General features: G+C 41.5%; 1 protein-coding gene across 1 annotated transcript in view; it reads right to left on the bottom strand.

Annotated features, from left to right (window-relative positions):
* NUP133 (nucleoporin 133) overlaps window positions 1–13,867 on the bottom strand; it is a 77,537-nt gene extending 63,670 nt beyond the window's left edge. The window contains exons 1-5 of the mRNA XM_049776416.1: window positions 13,611–13,867; window positions 12,196–12,314; window positions 3,251–3,354; window positions 2,021–2,128; window positions 892–1,026 (exon numbers count right to left, since the gene is read on the bottom strand). Coding sequence (XP_049632373.1) covers window positions 892–1,026; window positions 2,021–2,128; window positions 3,251–3,354; window positions 12,196–12,314; window positions 13,611–13,792 — 648 coding nt within the window. The 5' untranslated portion in view covers window positions 13,793–13,867. The remainder of the gene's footprint in view (window positions 1–891; window positions 1,027–2,020; window positions 2,129–3,250; window positions 3,355–12,195; window positions 12,315–13,610) is intronic.
* Between the last annotated feature and the right edge of the window lie 3,762 nt (window positions 13,868–17,629).

Raw genomic sequence — 17,629 nt, 5'->3', positions numbered from 1 at the left:
TAACTCTCCACCACAGTCTATTAGATCCTTCCACCCCAGTTTACTCTCCCTCCCTTGGCAACCTCAGTTCTGTGCTCAGAATCTAAGTGTTTATTTTCTTTTTTTTTTTTTTTTTGTTTTTTTTTTTTTTTTTTTTGGGGGGGGGGGGGGTTATACCCGGCAGCGCTCAGGAGTTACTCTTGGTTTTATGCTCAGAAATCGCTCCTGGCAGGCTCAGGGGACCATATGGGATGCCAGGATTTGAACCACCAACCTTCTGCATGAAAGGCAAATGCCTTCCTTCCATGCTATCTCTCCGGTTCCATGAGTGTTTATTTTCATATGGGACATTATCTGTTCCCTTACTTTGTTTCTTTGTAGACTGCGTATGAGATCATCTTTTGTCTTCAAGATTTCATCTTTTGCTAACAGTTTAAGAACTGTGTTGTGTTTATATACCACAGTTTCAACATTATTTGTTGTCAGGTACTTGAACTGCTTCCAGATCTTGGCTACTGAAAATGGCATGCAATGAACTTCGTGTGAAATGTACTGTATCTTTTAAATTCCTCATCCTATCTCATCCCACCCCTGGCCTGCAAACCCTGCAGTTTGGAGGTTTTTTCATTTGTTTGTTTGTTTGTTTTGTTTTGGGCCATACCCAGCAGCGCTCCTCAGAGTTTACTCCTGGCTTTTTGCTCAGAAATCGCTCCTGGCAGGCTCAAGGGACCATATGGGATGCTGAGGATCGAACCCAGGTCCATCCTGGATCGGCCATATGCAAGGCAAACAACCTAATGCTGAGCTATCACTCTGGCCCTAACCCTGCAGTTTTTATTATTCAAATATTACTATTATTATCAAGCCAAATTTAAAGCTTCCCAATAAATACAAAATAATATTATTGTATACCTGTACTGCTGTTAGGAAACTGCAAGTTTTATCACTGCCCATATCTATAGAGATCTCTGTGTAGATGTCTTCACCACCAAGACTTGGCCAATAGCGAATGGTTCCTTCTCTAGTGGCGACCATGACAGCAACAGCCTTGAAGAAAGAACTTATCATTCACTAATCACAATAAAAGACAGACCGCAAAACTGTATTGATTACAGAAATCAGAATTATTTACCTTAGAAATAAAATTATTTACCTTAGAAATTATTTACCTTAGAAATAAAATGCATTTTACTTTTTTTTATTGTGTGTAAAATTGACATCTTAATCATAGTTCTATTTTTCTTAGTTCTATTTTACAAGATGCATAGGTTCATGTAATTACCACAATAAAGATATAAAACAGTTCCATCAGTCCCATTAACTCCCTAATGCTCATTCTTTCTTATCAAACCCTTATTCTAATCTTTGCTGAGCCGTATCCATCTACATAATTTTGTCTCTGAGAATGTCAAACAAATAAAATCTACAGAAGTATGATCCTTTTTGTTTTGTTCTGGGGCACACACCAAGTGTTTGGGACTTGAGTTGCTTGGGATCACATGCAAAGCACGTGCTTAACATAGCTATCTCTCTGGATCTATTTTAAGTTTTGAGAGTGCTTTTATGTATACAGGTCTTCCTGTTGTTTCCAGCATCCATTCAAATAACGTTTCATTCAACAGTTTTCATTATAATGTTGATAAAGGAGAAGACATTGGTTTATTTTGAAAAAGGTAACTAAGGACCTCTTGTTTCATTTAACAGCACAGTTTCAAAAATTCCTCTCAGAGCACTAAATAAGGATTTGCAATATACAGCTTACAAATGTATTCCCTGAGTTTCTGGCTCACTCTTCATTTCAATGTGTCCTTGGCAGAGCCCTGCTTTTAAATTTAATGAAATAGAATTTCAGTTTTTCTTTTTTTGAACCATTTCCTACAAAACTGTGAAATACTTATCTCTCTACTTTCTATTCTGTTTGATGACCAATGTGTCCATTGCTTTGCAATAAGTTTTTTAACTCCTGCAGCATTGTAGTTCTATTTTAGAATATGGCTTGAGAATTCCCTTGTTAAAAAAAATCATTTCAGCAAGCATTTACCTGAGTAGAATGTACTTCACCTGAGGTAGCAGAGTAAGAAAGAGCCACCAAATCAGCACTGCAGGGGAAATCACTAGAGGGCAGCTGAAGTTCTTTGCAAACAGATAACTACAAAACAAATCCAAATAAAAACATCACACTACTGACACATTACCTTGTAAGTTTCTTTTCTCTTTACTTTTTACTTTTAACTCAATTCTAGATAAACTCTACAAAAATTCTTTCATTCTTCTTTTTTCTTTTTTGGTTTTTGGGCTACACCCAGCGGTGCTTGGGGATTACTCCTGGCTCTGCACTCAGAAATTATCCTGGCAGGCCCAGGAGACAATTTGAGAAGCCAAAGATCAAAGCTAGACTGGCAGCATGCAAGGCAAATGTCCTACCCACTGCTTTAACCCCTATTCTTTTATTCTTACTGGTGTGAGGGCTATACCCAATAATGTTCAGGGTCATGTGATGTGGGAGAACAAACCCAACACTCCCATATGCAAAGTACACACAATAATCACTTGAGACCCATATTTTGGCTCAACAGATATTACTTCTTGTATCATTTTGACATTTTCAATATGATTTTCACTAACATGAAACAAAACACCTTAATATAGAAAATGAAAACTTAGTGGGGCCAAAGAGATAGCACTGAGGTAGGGTGTTTGCCTTGCATGCAGAAGGACGGTGGTTCAAACCCCGGCATCCCATATGGTCCCCCAAGCCTGCCAGGAGCGATTTCTGAGCACAGAGCCAGGAGTAATCTCTAAAACGCTGCCGGGTGTGACCCAAAAACCAAAAAAAGAAAGCTTAAAAATAAGAACAGACCCTACATATCAATGAGTACAATATCTTCTGAAACTAAAAACAATTCTATTAACTAAGAGTAAAGAAAACACAGGCTTCCTATGGAATTGTATTGATTATAGTTTTGATTGGTTCCTTCCTATTATGTTGATTAGTGATTTGACAATTAAAATCATCCGATTATAAGTCAAACTAATTGTCTGAAATTTTAGAATAAATTTTAATCAATAATTTATGTGGATAGCATTTTGTCTTGGACTTCACTGGGTAGGCTGATGAGCATGACATTTATCACTAAAATATGCAAACATACCAATACATAATGCTGCCTCAATTTACTGTCTTCCAACAATTGAAATTTTTTAATTAAAATTAAGAGGCAAATGACAAACCTCTTCACTATTAGCTTCTAGCTCTCTAAAGAGTTATTACCTTAGTAACAGGTGACAAAGCAATCTTCCAAATAATAAGTTTCTCTCTGTAGACCAGACAAGCCCATCCACCTTCATCTATGTGAACACTCAGTTGATCATCAACTAAAGAAAAAACAAAATATATAAATATTTTAAAGTATGAACAATAAAAGCTTCATATCTTCTTTGAGATCAGATAGGAGAGCAGATAGGGCACTTGCTTTTGCATGCAACTGACCTATGTTCAATCCCTAATACAACATATAGGCCCTGAGTACCACCAGGAATGATCCCTGAGTTCAGAGTCAGGATGTAAGTCCTGAACACCTCTAGATGTGGCTCAAAAACAAAACAAAAAAAGAAGGAAGTTTTGGTGCCAGGGAGATAGTACAAGTGTAAGGTGCTTGCTTGCCTTGCATGTGATTGACCCTGATTGATCCTTGGCACTGCATATGGTCACCTGAGTATAGGAGTAAGAGACAGGAATAATCTTGGGCCATAACTGGATATGACACCCCCCAAAAAATACACCAAATCTTCAATAAAATATTGACTGGCACATTCTTTACCAAAAAAGTGAATCCATAAAACATCTTAAATAATTCGTTTCCAATATTCCAATTAGAAGATTAATTTGTGGGGCCGGGCGGTGGCGCAAGAGGTAAGGTGCCTGCCTTGCCTGCGCTAGCCTTGGACGGACCGCGGTTCGATCCCCCGGTGTCCCATATGGTCCCCCAAGCCAGGAGCAACTTCTGAGCGCATAGCCAGGAGTAACCCCTGAGCGTCAACGGGTGTGGCCCAAAAACCAAAAAAAAAAAAAAAAAAAAAAAAAAAAAAAAAAAAAAAAAAAAAGAAGATTAATTTGTTTGTTTTGTTTGGAGGCCACACCTGGCTGCGCTCAGGAGTTATTCCTGGTTCTGCACTCAGAAATCGCTCTTGGCAGGTTTGGGGGACTATATGGGATTGCCAGAAATCGAACCCGGTCTGTCCCAGGTTGGCCATGTACAAGCTAACGCGCCACCTACCACTGTGTATCGCTCTAGCCAGAAGATTTAATTTTAACAACTACTTTTTAGAAATATATCTAAAGAAAACAGTGTGTCTTAGGCATAAGTTTTCTTATCTGCTGCTGTGATTAAATGGTTTCTGTGATATTTAGCAACATCCTTAGTTAAATTTTGATAAAAGCAATATACACTTTTTCATTTAACATAAGCATCTCAAAAAATCATATTCCTGGAGCCAGCGAGATAGAATGGAGGTAAGGCGTTTGCCTTTCATGCATAAGGTTACTGGTTCAAATCCTGGCATCCCATATGGTCCCCCGTGCCTGCCAGGAGTGATTTTTGAGTGTGGAGCCAGGAGTAACCCCTGAACACTGCCGGGTGTGACCCCCCAAAAAAAACAAAACAAAAAAAAAAAACACAAAAATAATATTCCTTAAAAAAAAAACATGATTTTTCCAATAAGGGCTCTTCCAGTAAGGAAATAATAATTAACTTCATTAAATGGAGATATTAAAAGTCAAATTAGGGGCCAGAATGATAGTACAGCAGGTTGCCTTGCATGCAGCCAAACTGGATTCAATCCCTAGCACCCCATATAGTCCCCCAAACCTATCAGGAGTGATTTCAGAGTGCAGACCTAGAAGTAATCCCTGAGTGCCACCAGGTGTGGCACAAAAAAAACTAAACAAGTAAAAAGTCAAATTAACTAAAACTAAAGCTAATAGGTACAAGGACAGCACAGCTCAAAGGGCTAACGTACATTCTTTTTTAACTTTAAGTTCCTGGTTTGATCTCATTGGTAGTGCTCTGAGCACAGCCAAGAATGATTCCAAAATTAAGTAAAAATAACAAACATAGAAACAAAATGTAAGCAAATGTACAAGTAAAAGTTAATAAGAAAATGTTCCTACTTCAAGAATGAAGTATTTTTATTGTTTAATTTTTTTGTATATTTTCTGTATTTTTTTTGATATTTTTTTGGTATTTTTATTCTTTAATTTTAGGCATCATGGTTTACAAAACTGTTATTAGTAGGGATTCCAGGATGTGAGGGCAATCTGGCATGCGACATCTGTCACCCCATTGATCACCAGGATTGATTCGGCTGATCTGGCTGGCTAGGCGGGTGTCCCCTTTCCTCCCTCACCGCTCCATGCGTGTCCCTCCTAAAGCTGCCGCGCTCGGTGGAAGAGGACGTGCCTTCCTCGAATCAGCAGGGATTCCAATAAAACATTCTAACAACACTCCTCAAGCATGTCTACTTTTTCCACCATTGTCCAATGTCCCAATCACCCTATGTAGCAAACTTCCTACGAGTTTCAGTTTCTGTAGCCTTTGAGCCTATTAATCCTTTACTATTTTTTTCCCTTTACAGCCTAAGTATGAGAGCATTCTGCTTCTGACCATTTCCCTTTTTCTTATTCTAAAAGCTATTACAGAATCAACATGAACTATGATGCACGAAGTTATTCGTGATTAAGTTTAGGAAGTATAATTTCCAACACCAGTCCCTTTACCAGTGTCCACTTCCCTCCACCAAAGCCTACTTTCCCTCTCACACCTCAGCCTGCCTCTATCGTAGGCAGCACCTCCCTCCACAGAAAACACACACTGCTGTCTTAGTGTTCTCTTCCCTGGCCTGTGCCTTTAGCCCACCATTGGCAAGCTTCCTATTGAAGACCAGTTCTCATGTTCTTCACTGCTATTTCCTTTAGGCATTTGTTATTCCTCCCTTATTATGTTACTTTATATCCTACATAGGAGCATGATACTCTCCAGACCCACTTAAGTAGCAGCCGATTGCATGTTGAACTATTTTACTTTTTTGTTTCTTTGTTCTGTTTTTGGCATTGTCACTGATGGCTCAGTGCTTTGGCAGTCAGTCCTGGCTGACATCAGGGGGAAGAGGCAATGCAAGAATCAACCCTGAAATCCTACATGTAAAACATTGTGATCAAACCACTGAACTGTCCTTCAGTCCAGGACGAGTACTTTAATTTAATTTTTGTTTTGTTTTGCTTTGTTTTGCTACACCCGGTCGCACTACTCAGGAGTTACTCCTGGCTCTGCACTCAGAAATCACTCCTGGCAGGGGACCAAATTGGTGGTTGGTGCCGAGATTCAAACCACATGTCTGTCCCTGGATTGGCCTGAGTGCAAGGCAAACACCCTTTTAAATACTTTTTGTATTTATCTGAGGGTCAAATATAGTACAGTAGATAGGGTACTTGCTGACCTGAGTTCTATCCCCAGTACTCCAAAAGGTCCCCTGAGCCCCCATCAGGAGTGATCCCCTGAGCACAGGAATAAGCATGAAACACTTCAGGATGAAGCCCAAGAACCAAATAATAGGGGGGCCACAGTGATAGCATAGCAGATAGGGCATCTTGCCTTGCACATGGCCAACCTGAGATCAACTCCCTAGCATCCCATGTGGTCTCGTTGAGCCAGCCAGAAGTGATTTCTGGAGTGCAAAACAGGTGTAATCCAAGCACCACCATAGGGTGTGGCCCCCAAAAACAGAACAAACAAAAATAATAATATTCTTAACTGTCTATTCATAATATGAAATACAAATTACATCATAATATATTCACACAAAATTTAAAGTTCACAGAGTTCCTTAATATCGTTATATGAAATACCACGTGACATTTTGTACTCTTCATTTCTTTCTATCCTTTTTCATTTTCTTTTTTGGTTTTTGGGCCACACCCCAGCGGTGCTCAGGGGTTTACACTGGCTCTGGACTCAGAAATTGCTCCCAGAGGCCAGATAGCACAGTAGTAGGACATTTGCCTTGCACACAGCTGACCCAGGACGGACTTCGGTTCCTTCCCTGGCATCCCACATGGGGTCTCCCAAGTCTAGGAGCAGCTTTAAGCACATTGCCAGGAGTCACTCATGAGCATTACGGATATGGCCCGAAGAAACCAAAGAAAAGAAGAAAGAAAAAAAGAAATTGCTCCTGGCAGGCTTGGGGGACCCATAAAGGATGCTGGGAATCAAAACTCAGTCAGTGTGTGCAAGGCAAATGCCCCTACCTGCTGTGTTACCGCTCGCCCCATTTCTTTCTAAATGGTAAAAAACATTAAATTGTAGTTATGAAAAAGCCTATATGTTTGTTGCAGCACTATTTACAATAACCAGAATCTGAAACAACCCAAGTGTCAGAGAACAGATGAGTGGCACCATCTCATCTACACAACAGAAAACTATGTAACTGTTAGGAAAAATAAAGTCATAAAAAAATTTTTTTGTTCTTCTGGGCACAACAAGTGACAAGCAGGAGTTACTCTGGCTATGCACTCAGAAATCACTCCTGGCTTGAGGGACTATATGGGTCTGTCCTAGGTTAGCGTATGCAAGGCAGACACCCTATGGCTTAAGCAACTGCTCCGGCCCCAAAGTCATGAAATTTTAAGTTCATGAATGGATATGGAGAGTATTCTGCTGAGTGAAATGAGTCAGAGGGAGAGTTATAGACATTGAATAATCTCACTCAGAGTGATAGCATTGCTGGGTAGGACATTTGCCTTGCATGTGGTTGACCAGGGTTCAATCTCAATGGCATCCCATATAGACACCTGAGCATCGCAAGGAATGACCCTGAGTGCAGTCATGAGTAACCTCCTGAACCAGGAGTATGACCCCACCAAAAAAAAAAAAAAAAAAGATAGTATAGTAATAATATCCAGAGACAAAAGAATATAAGGGCCAGGAGAACCAGTCCATGGTAAGAAGTTTGCCATGAACAATGATGAGTGCAGTTAAGGCAGAGAAAAGTCCATGATGAAAATGATAGTTGGAACTGATCATTTTAGTCAAGAACTGAATGCTGAAAAGGGAAAAAGTAATATGCATGGTACCCTTTCATTAACAATCGTGCAAACTATAGTGTCAAAAAGGGAAGAGAAAGAAAGGAGCAGGGGTGGGGAGAACTGGACATTGGCGGAGGTAAATGTATACTGAAGGATGGTTTAATTTCTATGACTGAAACTCAATCATAAACAATTCTGTAACCACACTGCTTAAATAAAGTAATTATAAAGGGAGGCTGGAGCAATGGTGCAGCAGTAGGGTGTTTGCCTTGCACACAAATGACCTAGGATGGATCTTGATTTGATCCCCAGCATCTCATATGGTCCACCCAGTATGCCAGGAGCAATTTCTGGGCACATAGCCAGGAATAACCCCTGAGCATCACTGTGTGTGGCCCAAAAACCAACAAAATAAAAATAAAAATAAAGTAATTTAAAAAAGACAGAAAAGTCATTTTTTAAAAATAAAAGTTTTCAATTAAATATATATATATATATATACATATATATTACACATTCTCTCTCTCCCTCCCCATGGGGCCAGAGAGATAATACAGTGTGCAGGGCGCTGGCCTTGCATGAAGCCAACCCTCGTTCGATCCCTGGAACCCCATAGAGATCCCTGCTAGGATGTGGCACAAAAGCCAAAAATAAACAAAAAGAAAAAAAAAACACCTAATGCTAACAGTATCTCACATAAAAAAAAGGATGAAAGTTGTCTTTAGTGAACTATACAACACATTCTCTAACTCTCTCTCTCTCTCCCTCCCTCCCTCCCTCCCTTTCTAGTCCTTATTCCATGCCCTTTGCCTTGATATGTCTCCAATATTATCCAAATACTGAGTGCAGTTGCAAAAACTATCCAGTGCCTTTGAGATTATACATGCAATAAAGAAAGGACTTTCTTATTTTTTTATAATGTATTTATTTAAGGGGCCGGAGTGGTGGTGCAAGTGGTAAGGTGTTTGCCTTGCACATGCTAACATAGGACAGATAGCGGTTCTATCCCCCAGCGTCCCAAATGGTCCCCTAAGCCAGGAGCGATTTTTGAGTGCATAGCCAGGAGTAACCCGAGTGTCACCAGCTGTGGCCCAAAAAGCAAAAACCAAAACAAACAAAAACTTTAAGCATCATGATTACAAACATGTTTGTAGCTGGGTTTCAGTTATAAAAACAGAACACCCCCTCTTCATCAGTGCAACCTTCCCACCACCAGAGTCTCTTATCTCCTTCCTCCCCGACCCCCTGCCTATTTTCAAGACAAGCATACTACTTCTCTCACTCACTACCATTATCATAATAGCTGTTAGTGTAGTTATTTCCCTTACTGTACTCACGACTCTTTGTGGTAAGCTTCATACCGTGCCGGTTGAAAGAACTTTCTTATAAAGTCAGTATACAAAAGAGATGGCTGAAAGAGGTGTTTTAGTAATTTATCCCCATAGGAGCCATTCCCATGATTTTTCTCTTGCTCTTTGGTTTATTTAAATTTCACAACTTAATTTATTTCATTTAATAATAAAATTAATAAAATCTAATTTCTCTGGGGTCAGAAAGATAGTACAACAGGTAGAGTGCCTGCCTTTCATACAATTGACCTGGCACCACATATGGTTGTCCCCAAGCCTGCAGAGATTGATTGCTGAGCACAGAACAAGGAATAAGCTTTGAGCACTGTCAAGTATGGTCCAAAAACAAACAAGCAAACAAAAAAATTATTTATTTCAATCCTAAAGTAATATGCATCTATAAATACTTGTTGACACTAATGCAAATGAATAAGAAAAACAGATCTTTGGGAAAGGGGATTTAACAACACTACACATAAAATATATATCTCTCTCTATGGAGATATAGAAAAGATATATAAAAATATAGAGAAAAATCAGGGCTGGTGAGGTAGCACTAGAGATAAGGTGTCTGCCTTGGAAGCGCTAGCCAAGGAAGGACCACGGTTCGATCCCCTGGCGTCCCATATGGTCCCCCCAAGCCAGGAGCAATTTCTGAGCACTTAGCCAGGAGTAACCCCTGGGCATCAAACGGCTGTGGCCCGAAAAAAAAAAATAGAGAGAAAAATGAAATGAAAACTTTTTGACTGTTTTTTTAAAAATACGTTTTTTTCTTTTTCTCAAGTTCTAGGAGGCATTTGCACATATATTTGTACTTAACATTTCATGGGAAAGTGGCAGACCCAAGCTGTTCTGTGGAACAGAGTGGGCAAGGAGGGGAAGGCTGATGGTATGGGCATTTTCTCCAATACAAATTCCACACTCATCTACCTCTTGCTCCTGCCCCCTTGCCCACCATTGTAAATAATCAGAAACTTATTCTATTTTGTGACAGTGACAACAGTTTTATATTAAAAGAAATATAGTTTTCATACAGCAAAAAATAGAGAAATATGTAAAATATTCATTATTGCTTTATAGGAAAGTTTTTCAGGGTCTACAAAAGAATATGAGACACAGAGAATGTTTAAGAAAAAGTTAATTATTATGCTTTTTGGGGAGGAATAACATAGGAGATTTAGGGGACCATGTGTACTTCTAAGGATCCAACCCAGATTGGCCATATGCAAAGTCCTATAAATTAGACCAGGGGTGGTGAACAAGTTTGACACAAAGATCCAAAATTTTAAACTGTGAGAGTCAGAGAGCCACACCACACAGTGACCTGCCAAAACAAACACTCACACAAAAGCATATAATTTTAACAATAATATATTAAACACATATTGCATTTTGCCGCTCTGAGTGAGGGTAAAAATCCATCTCTCCTCAGAGGTAACTCCTCTGAAGCAGTATAAAAAAATCCAAACTTGGCAAAGAGCCACAGTATACAAAATAATGATAAGAGGCAAAGAGCCGCATTCATTTTGGCCGGGAGCCACATGCGGTTCAAGAGCCGAATATTCACCACCTCTGAACTAAACTATGTCTCTGGGGCACATGTTATTTTATTGTATCTTTTTTGTTTTTGGACCCCACTTGGCAATGCTCAGTGGTTATTGAGCTCAGGAATTACTCTTACGGGGCTCAGTGGATCTTACTAGATGTTTGGAACTGACTCCTGTCAGCTGTGTGTAAGGCTACCTTCTGTGCTACACCACTGGCCCCACCTCAATATTAAAATGACCACATTATTAAACTCCATGATGTAAGGCACTCATCATTTGTTGTTGCTTTTCTTTTCTCAAAGTTTCATAGGGCTAGAGAGATGGCACAGCGGTAGGGAGTTTGCCTTGCATGCAGTTGACCCAGATGAACCTGGGTTCAATCCCCGGCATCCCATATGGTCCCTGGAGCCTGCCAGGAGTGATTTCTTTTTCTTTTTTGACTCTTCCAAGTATCTTTTATTATAATTGAGTAAATACTGGTGTACAACACTATGAAAGTTTCAGTTTTATAGCTTTCTACTGTCACATATCTATACATGTTACCCCACATCTGTGACTAACGACCATCTTAATTTCTGAGCAGAGCCAGGAGTAACCTCTGAGCGCCGTGGGGTATGACCCAAAACCAAAACAAACAGAAAAAAAAAGTAAGTTCCACATATTCAGCCTGTAAAACAAAACTAAAATTTGCATAAAGATTGGAGAGATATTACAATAAGTAGTTCACTTGACTTGTGTATAGCCAAACTGGGTTTGGCTTAGAACTCCATATGATCCCTGAGAAACACCAGTAGTGATCCCTTAGCTCAGAGTCAGGATTATGTCCTTAGCACTGATGGTTTAGACCTCCCCCGCCCCAAACTGAAACCACTGTTTATCAAAGTTATTATATTTCTAGGCCCCGAGAGATAGCACAGCGGCGTTTGCCTTCCAAGCAGCCGATCCAGGACCAAAGGTGGTTGGTTTGAATCCCGGTGTCCCATATGGTCCCCTGTGCCTGCCAGGAGCTATTTCTGAGCAGCCAGCCAGGAGTAATCCCTGAGCACCGCCAGGTGTGACCCCAAAAAGCCAAAAAAAAAAAAAAAAGTTATTATATTTCTCAATTACAGTGAGCCCAAATAGGTCATTGATTTTTCCCATTTAGGTGAAGATGCACGAAAGAAACCACAATTTTAAGTCTCTATGACAGACTAGGCTTCATTTGAATCACTAACAGAGGCCAATGGAAAATAACACTCACCATCAGACAATGCTAGGGCTTCCATGACTTTCACAGGGATAGAAGATCCAAATGTTTTCACATCATAGTTTATAGACTCTGTAACAGAGTGGTATGGGAACAGTCGTGTAGGTGTTCCCCTAAAGAAAAGAAACCGTATTACTTCATCTTAACTTAAAATTCTAATGATCACAATTTTCATGTGTATACTTTCACAACAAAAAAATATGTAACAAGGGGGGCCGGACGGGACCGGGAAGGTGGCGCTAGAGGTAAGGTGTCTACCTTGCAAGCGCTAGCATAGGACAGACCACGATTTGATGCCCAGGGTCCCATATGGTCCACCCAAACCAGGAGCGATTTCTTGAGCGCATAGCCAGGAGTAACCCCTGAGCGTCAAACAGGTGTGCCCCTCCAAAAAAGGGGGGAGGAACCAGAGAGATAGCACGGAGGTAAGGCGTTTGCCTTTCATGCAGAAGGACATTGGTTCGAATCCCAGCATCCCATATGATTCCCCGAGCCTGCCAGGAGCGATTTCTGAGCATAGAGCCAGGAGTAGCCCCTGAGCACTGCGGGGTCTGACCCAAAAACCAAAAAAAAAAGGTAAAAATGAAGATGAGGTTTAATGGTGGGTGGGAAGACCTCTGGCTAATGTATGCTATATAATTAGATGTTTTGGCTTTTGTTTGTTTTGTTTGGGCAATACCTGGCGGCACTCAGGGGACCTGGCTCTGCACTCAGAAGTTAACTCCTGGAAGGCTTGGGGGACCATATGGGACGTCAGGGATCGAATCTGGGTCCATCGCGAGTCAGCCTCGTGCAAGGTAAATGCCGTAGTGCTTAGCTACTGCTCCACCACACAGAAGTATTTTTCATTAAAAAAAAAAAAATAGGGGTTAGAGCGATAGTGTAGCAAGCAAGTACTTGCCTTGCATGTAGCTAACCCAGGCTCCATCTCCAGGAAGTCAATAATACTCTGAGTTCTTTAAAAAAAAAAAATCCTATCAACTTTAAAGTATTGAGAAGTATGTCTGAAACCCAACTACAATCATATTTGTAAGCAAGCTGTTTAAATAAAGATAAAATAAAGTATTGCGAAGTTTTGTAAGTTTGAGAGTCAGGGGGCTTGGGGCCACATCCCACTATGCTCAGGATTTGCTGAGATTTCACTCCTGGGGTGTCTCAAGGGGCCATACAGGGTGCCAGGAACCAAAACCCGGTGGGCTGTACTATGAAGTAACCAGTGTTTCAAATCCAGTTTGCTCCTCTCTACACAAAGGTGAATCCGGGTTAAGCCTAAAGCCAATGAATCAAAAGGAGACTGAAATAACTCGCAGGGAGGGTCAGATCTAGATTCCCACTATTGCAGTTGAGGAGAATTGCACGGCCCGTCAAGACTGTCGGTGGCTGCAAGCGAACTCGGCCTGGGCACTTACCGGGAGCTCAGAGAGCTTCGCCGGCCCACCGGGGAGAAGACCACCGGAGAGCTAATGGAAGACCCCAGGGGGAGACCCTTCCGGGTCGCCGTCCTAGGTGTGGAGCCAGGCCCGACGCCTCCCAGCGGGCCCCGTCGGGAGCCGGGCACCGGGGTCCGTGGGGAAGAGACGGCAGGGAACATGACAGGTGGCAGCAGCGACGCGGAGCTGAATCTTTCTGTCCTCTCCGAGGGAATGAAAATCGGCGCGCGCGAAAGACCAAACTGAACACGAAGGCGCGGAACGGCGCGCTGTGATGACGTCAAAGCAAAGCGCCGAGTCGCGGGGCGTGTAACCCTGAGGCGCGGCGTGATGGCGTCAGAGAGCCACTTCCTGCTGCCGGGCCGGAAGCCGCTCTGGAGAACGGAAGAGACTCGAGTGCTGGAGACCGGGAGTCCCGGAAAGGGAGATCTTTTGGGGACGTTCTCCGTGGCTCTGCAATGCTGAGCCCTCGGGCGGCAGTCCCGTTTTTGGGAGGCGGGTCTTTCCTGAACGTCTTGGGAAATAAAAGGTCTTCGTTCCTGGTTTGTTTTACACTCCGTGTTATATTTTTTCTACTTTAGGTTTGTGGTTTCTCATTTTGACTTGCGCTCTAGTGGCACAAGTCTGCATTTCCTTTTTCTTTTTTCTTCTTTTTTTTTTTTGTTTGTTTTTTGGCTTTATTGAGGGAGGGCCACACCCGGCAGCGCTCAGGGGTTATTCCTGGCTCTACGCTCAGAAATCGCTCCTGGTAGGCTCGGGGGACCATATGGGAAGCTGAGATTCAAACCACCACCATCAACCACCATCCATCCTGGATCGGCTGCATGCAAGGCAAACACCCTACCACTGTGCTATCTCTCTGGCCCCCTTCTCTTTTTTTCCTTTATAATATATTTAAGCACCATGATTACAAACATATTTGTAGTTGGGTTTCAGTTATTAAAAAAAAATAACATCCCCATTCACCAGTGCAACCTTCCCACACCACTGGCCTCCATCTCCCTCTTCCCCCACCTGTCTTCGAGACAGGCAGTCTATTTTTCTCTCACTACCAGTGTCATGATAGTTGTTAAAGTAGTTATTTCTCTGAATGCACTCACCAATTTTTATGGTAAGCTTCATATCGGGGCCAGTCCTTCTAGTCCTCATCTCTATTGTTTCTGAATATTATTATAGTAATGTCTCTTATTTTTCTTAAATCCCACAGAAGGGTGAGATTATTGTGTCTATCTCTCTCCTTCTGATTTATTTCACTCAGCATAATAGTTTCCATGTTCATCCATAAATAGGAAAAATTCATGACTTCATTTTTCCTGACAGCTGCTCATTGTGCAGATGTACCAGTTTCTTTAGCCACTCATTTGTTGTGGAGCATCTGGTTTGTTTCCAGATTCTGGCTATTGTAAATAGTGCTGCAATGAATATAGGTGTGCAGAAGGCATTTTTGTATTTGTGTGTGTGTTCTTACGGTATATCCCTAGGAGTGGTATAACTGGGTCATATGAGAGCTCAATTTCCAGTTGTTTGAGGAATTTCCGTATTGTTTTTCATAAAGGCTAGACTAGATGGCATTCCCACCAGCGATGAATGAGAGTTCCTTTCTCCCAATACCCCTGCCACCACTGATTGTTCTTGTTTACTGTGATGTGTGCCATTCTCTGTGGTGTGACATGTTACTTCATTGTTGTTTTGATTTGCATCTCCTTAATGATCAGTGATGTGGAGCATTTTTTCATGTGCCTTTTGGCCATCTGTATTTCTCCTGCCTTGATTTCTTAACTCAACCTTGCAGCTAGTGATTGTCTTATGCCCTAGTGCTTCTTTCATTCTCACTTAGGGGTGAGATAAAAAATGAGGAGTAGTGATGTCTAAGAGGGTATTGATGGGATAAAAAATTTTCCTTGTTTTTGTTGGACTGATCAGTGACTACACACTTTCCTGGTTCAGAAGCTCTTTTAAATAAAAACAGGAATGACTTGCCATCCCTTTGAGTAGGAATGTCTCTGAAGTGCAGGTGGATGACAAATATGGCAAGTAGAGGGACAGAGATATAATACAGCAAGAACAGCATTTACTTTGCATGTGGCCAATCTGGGTTCAATCCCTTGCATCCCTTATGACCCTGGAGCCCACCAAGGGGAATTCCTAAATGTAGAACCAAGTATGTCCACTATGCATAGCCTGGTATGGCCCCAAAACAAAGAAAAAAAGAACAGTAAGTAGGTAGTATACTTCTGTGGAGCACCTACAATGTACCAGGCTAGATGATGATGTAAAGGTTTATAACTATAAATGAAGCAACATGGCTCTACCTTTAGGGAGCTCATAAGCCAATGAGAAATATATTTCTTTTTTTTTTTTATGGTTTTTGGTTTTTGGGCCACACCTGGCGGTGCTCAGGGGTTATTCCTGGCTGTCTGCTCAGAAATAGCTCCTGGCAGGCACGGGGGACCATATGGGACACCGGGATTCGATTCGAACCAACCACCTTTGGTCCTGGATCGGCTGCTTTCAAGGCAAACACCGCTGTGCTATCTCTCTGGGCCCGAGAAATATATTTCAAGCAATGACTACTTAAGCATAAAACCAGGAATTAAAATATGTCCCATGGAAAATGGTATACCCAGTGATACCTAAGTTTAGAGAGCAATAATTAAAGGCCTTTGAGAGCAAAGAACAATTAAGCTAAGAAGTAAACCATGAATAGAAATTCACCAAAGAACAGCAAGAAAGAGAACTTTAAGCAGAAGTTCCCCTCTCAGAGCACTTGATTTAAATGGCACTTGCTTGAAATTCCTCTTTGCTATATATTATCTATCAATTTTGGGGGGGTTTTGTTTTTGTTTTGTTTTCTGGGCCACACCCAGCGGTGCTCAGGATTACTCCTGGCTATCTGCTCAGAAATAGGTCCTTGCAGGCATGTCCTGAAGCGGCTGCTTGCAAGGCAAACACAGCTGTGCTATCTCTCTGGCCCCAGAATTACATATCAATTTTTTTTTGTTTTGGTTTTTTGGGCCACACCCGTTTTGACGCTCAGGGGATACTCCTGGCTAAGCACTCAGAAATCGCTCCTGGCTTGGGGGGACCATATGGGACACCGGGGGATCGAACCACAGTTCATCCTACGCTAGCGCTTGCAAGGTAGACACCTTACCTCTAGAGCCACCTTCCCGGCCCCATATCTATCAATTTTTAAGTTGATTTTTGTTTGTGCTTTGGTTTGGGGGCCACACCGGCAGTGCTCAGGGATTACTTCTTAGTCAATGCTTGGGGTGAATCACTCCCTCAAGTATGGGGAACCATAGTTACTGCATCGGCTGCATGCAAGGCAAACACCCTACCACTGTGCTATCCCTCCAGCCCTTATTACTAAAATCTTAAATGTAATGGTAAGGCATATCAAAAGGATATACTTAAATAAAATTAAAAAATAATAATAACCTAAGGGCCGGAGCGATAAATACAGCTGGTAAGACATTTGCCTTGCACAATGCTGGCCCAGGTTCCATCATCAGCGTTCCATATGGTCCCCTGCCAGATGTTATTTCTGAACTCAGAGCCAGTAATATCCCTGAGCGCTGCAGGACATGACCCAAAAACCAAAAAATAAAAATAACCTCTCTTAGGGAGATGGTTCAAAGGGCCTGGGATGCATGCTTTGCAATACATGATTTGTGGATGGTCTAGGTTCAAACCTTACCATTGTATGGTCCTCTAAGTACTACTAGAAGCAATACCTCGTATTATTGGGTATGGCCTAAAAAGAGTTCTGTTGATTTGAAATCTTCAGGTAGCTTGCCTAGCTCTGTTATATTAGGAGTTCTTTTCAGGTTGTTGTCTTGATCTGTTGATGTAGGTGAATTTCTCCAGCTTTCTCCGATTATTGGTTCTACACAAGAACCTGATGGGTTCAATCTTGAGATTGAGTAACTGAACTTAGAAGTAACCAGGAGTTGACACAGCAAGTATCCTAGAGCACTTGTGTATAAAATCCAAGG

Source organism: Suncus etruscus, chromosome 7, assembly GCF_024139225.1.
Source record: "Suncus etruscus isolate mSunEtr1 chromosome 7, mSunEtr1.pri.cur, whole genome shotgun sequence".
In the NCBI taxonomy this organism is placed as follows: Eukaryota; Metazoa; Chordata; class Mammalia; order Eulipotyphla; family Soricidae; genus Suncus; species Suncus etruscus.
The sequence above is the reverse complement of the archived record's forward strand: the minus strand, read 5'-3'. Positions and strand labels throughout refer to the sequence as shown.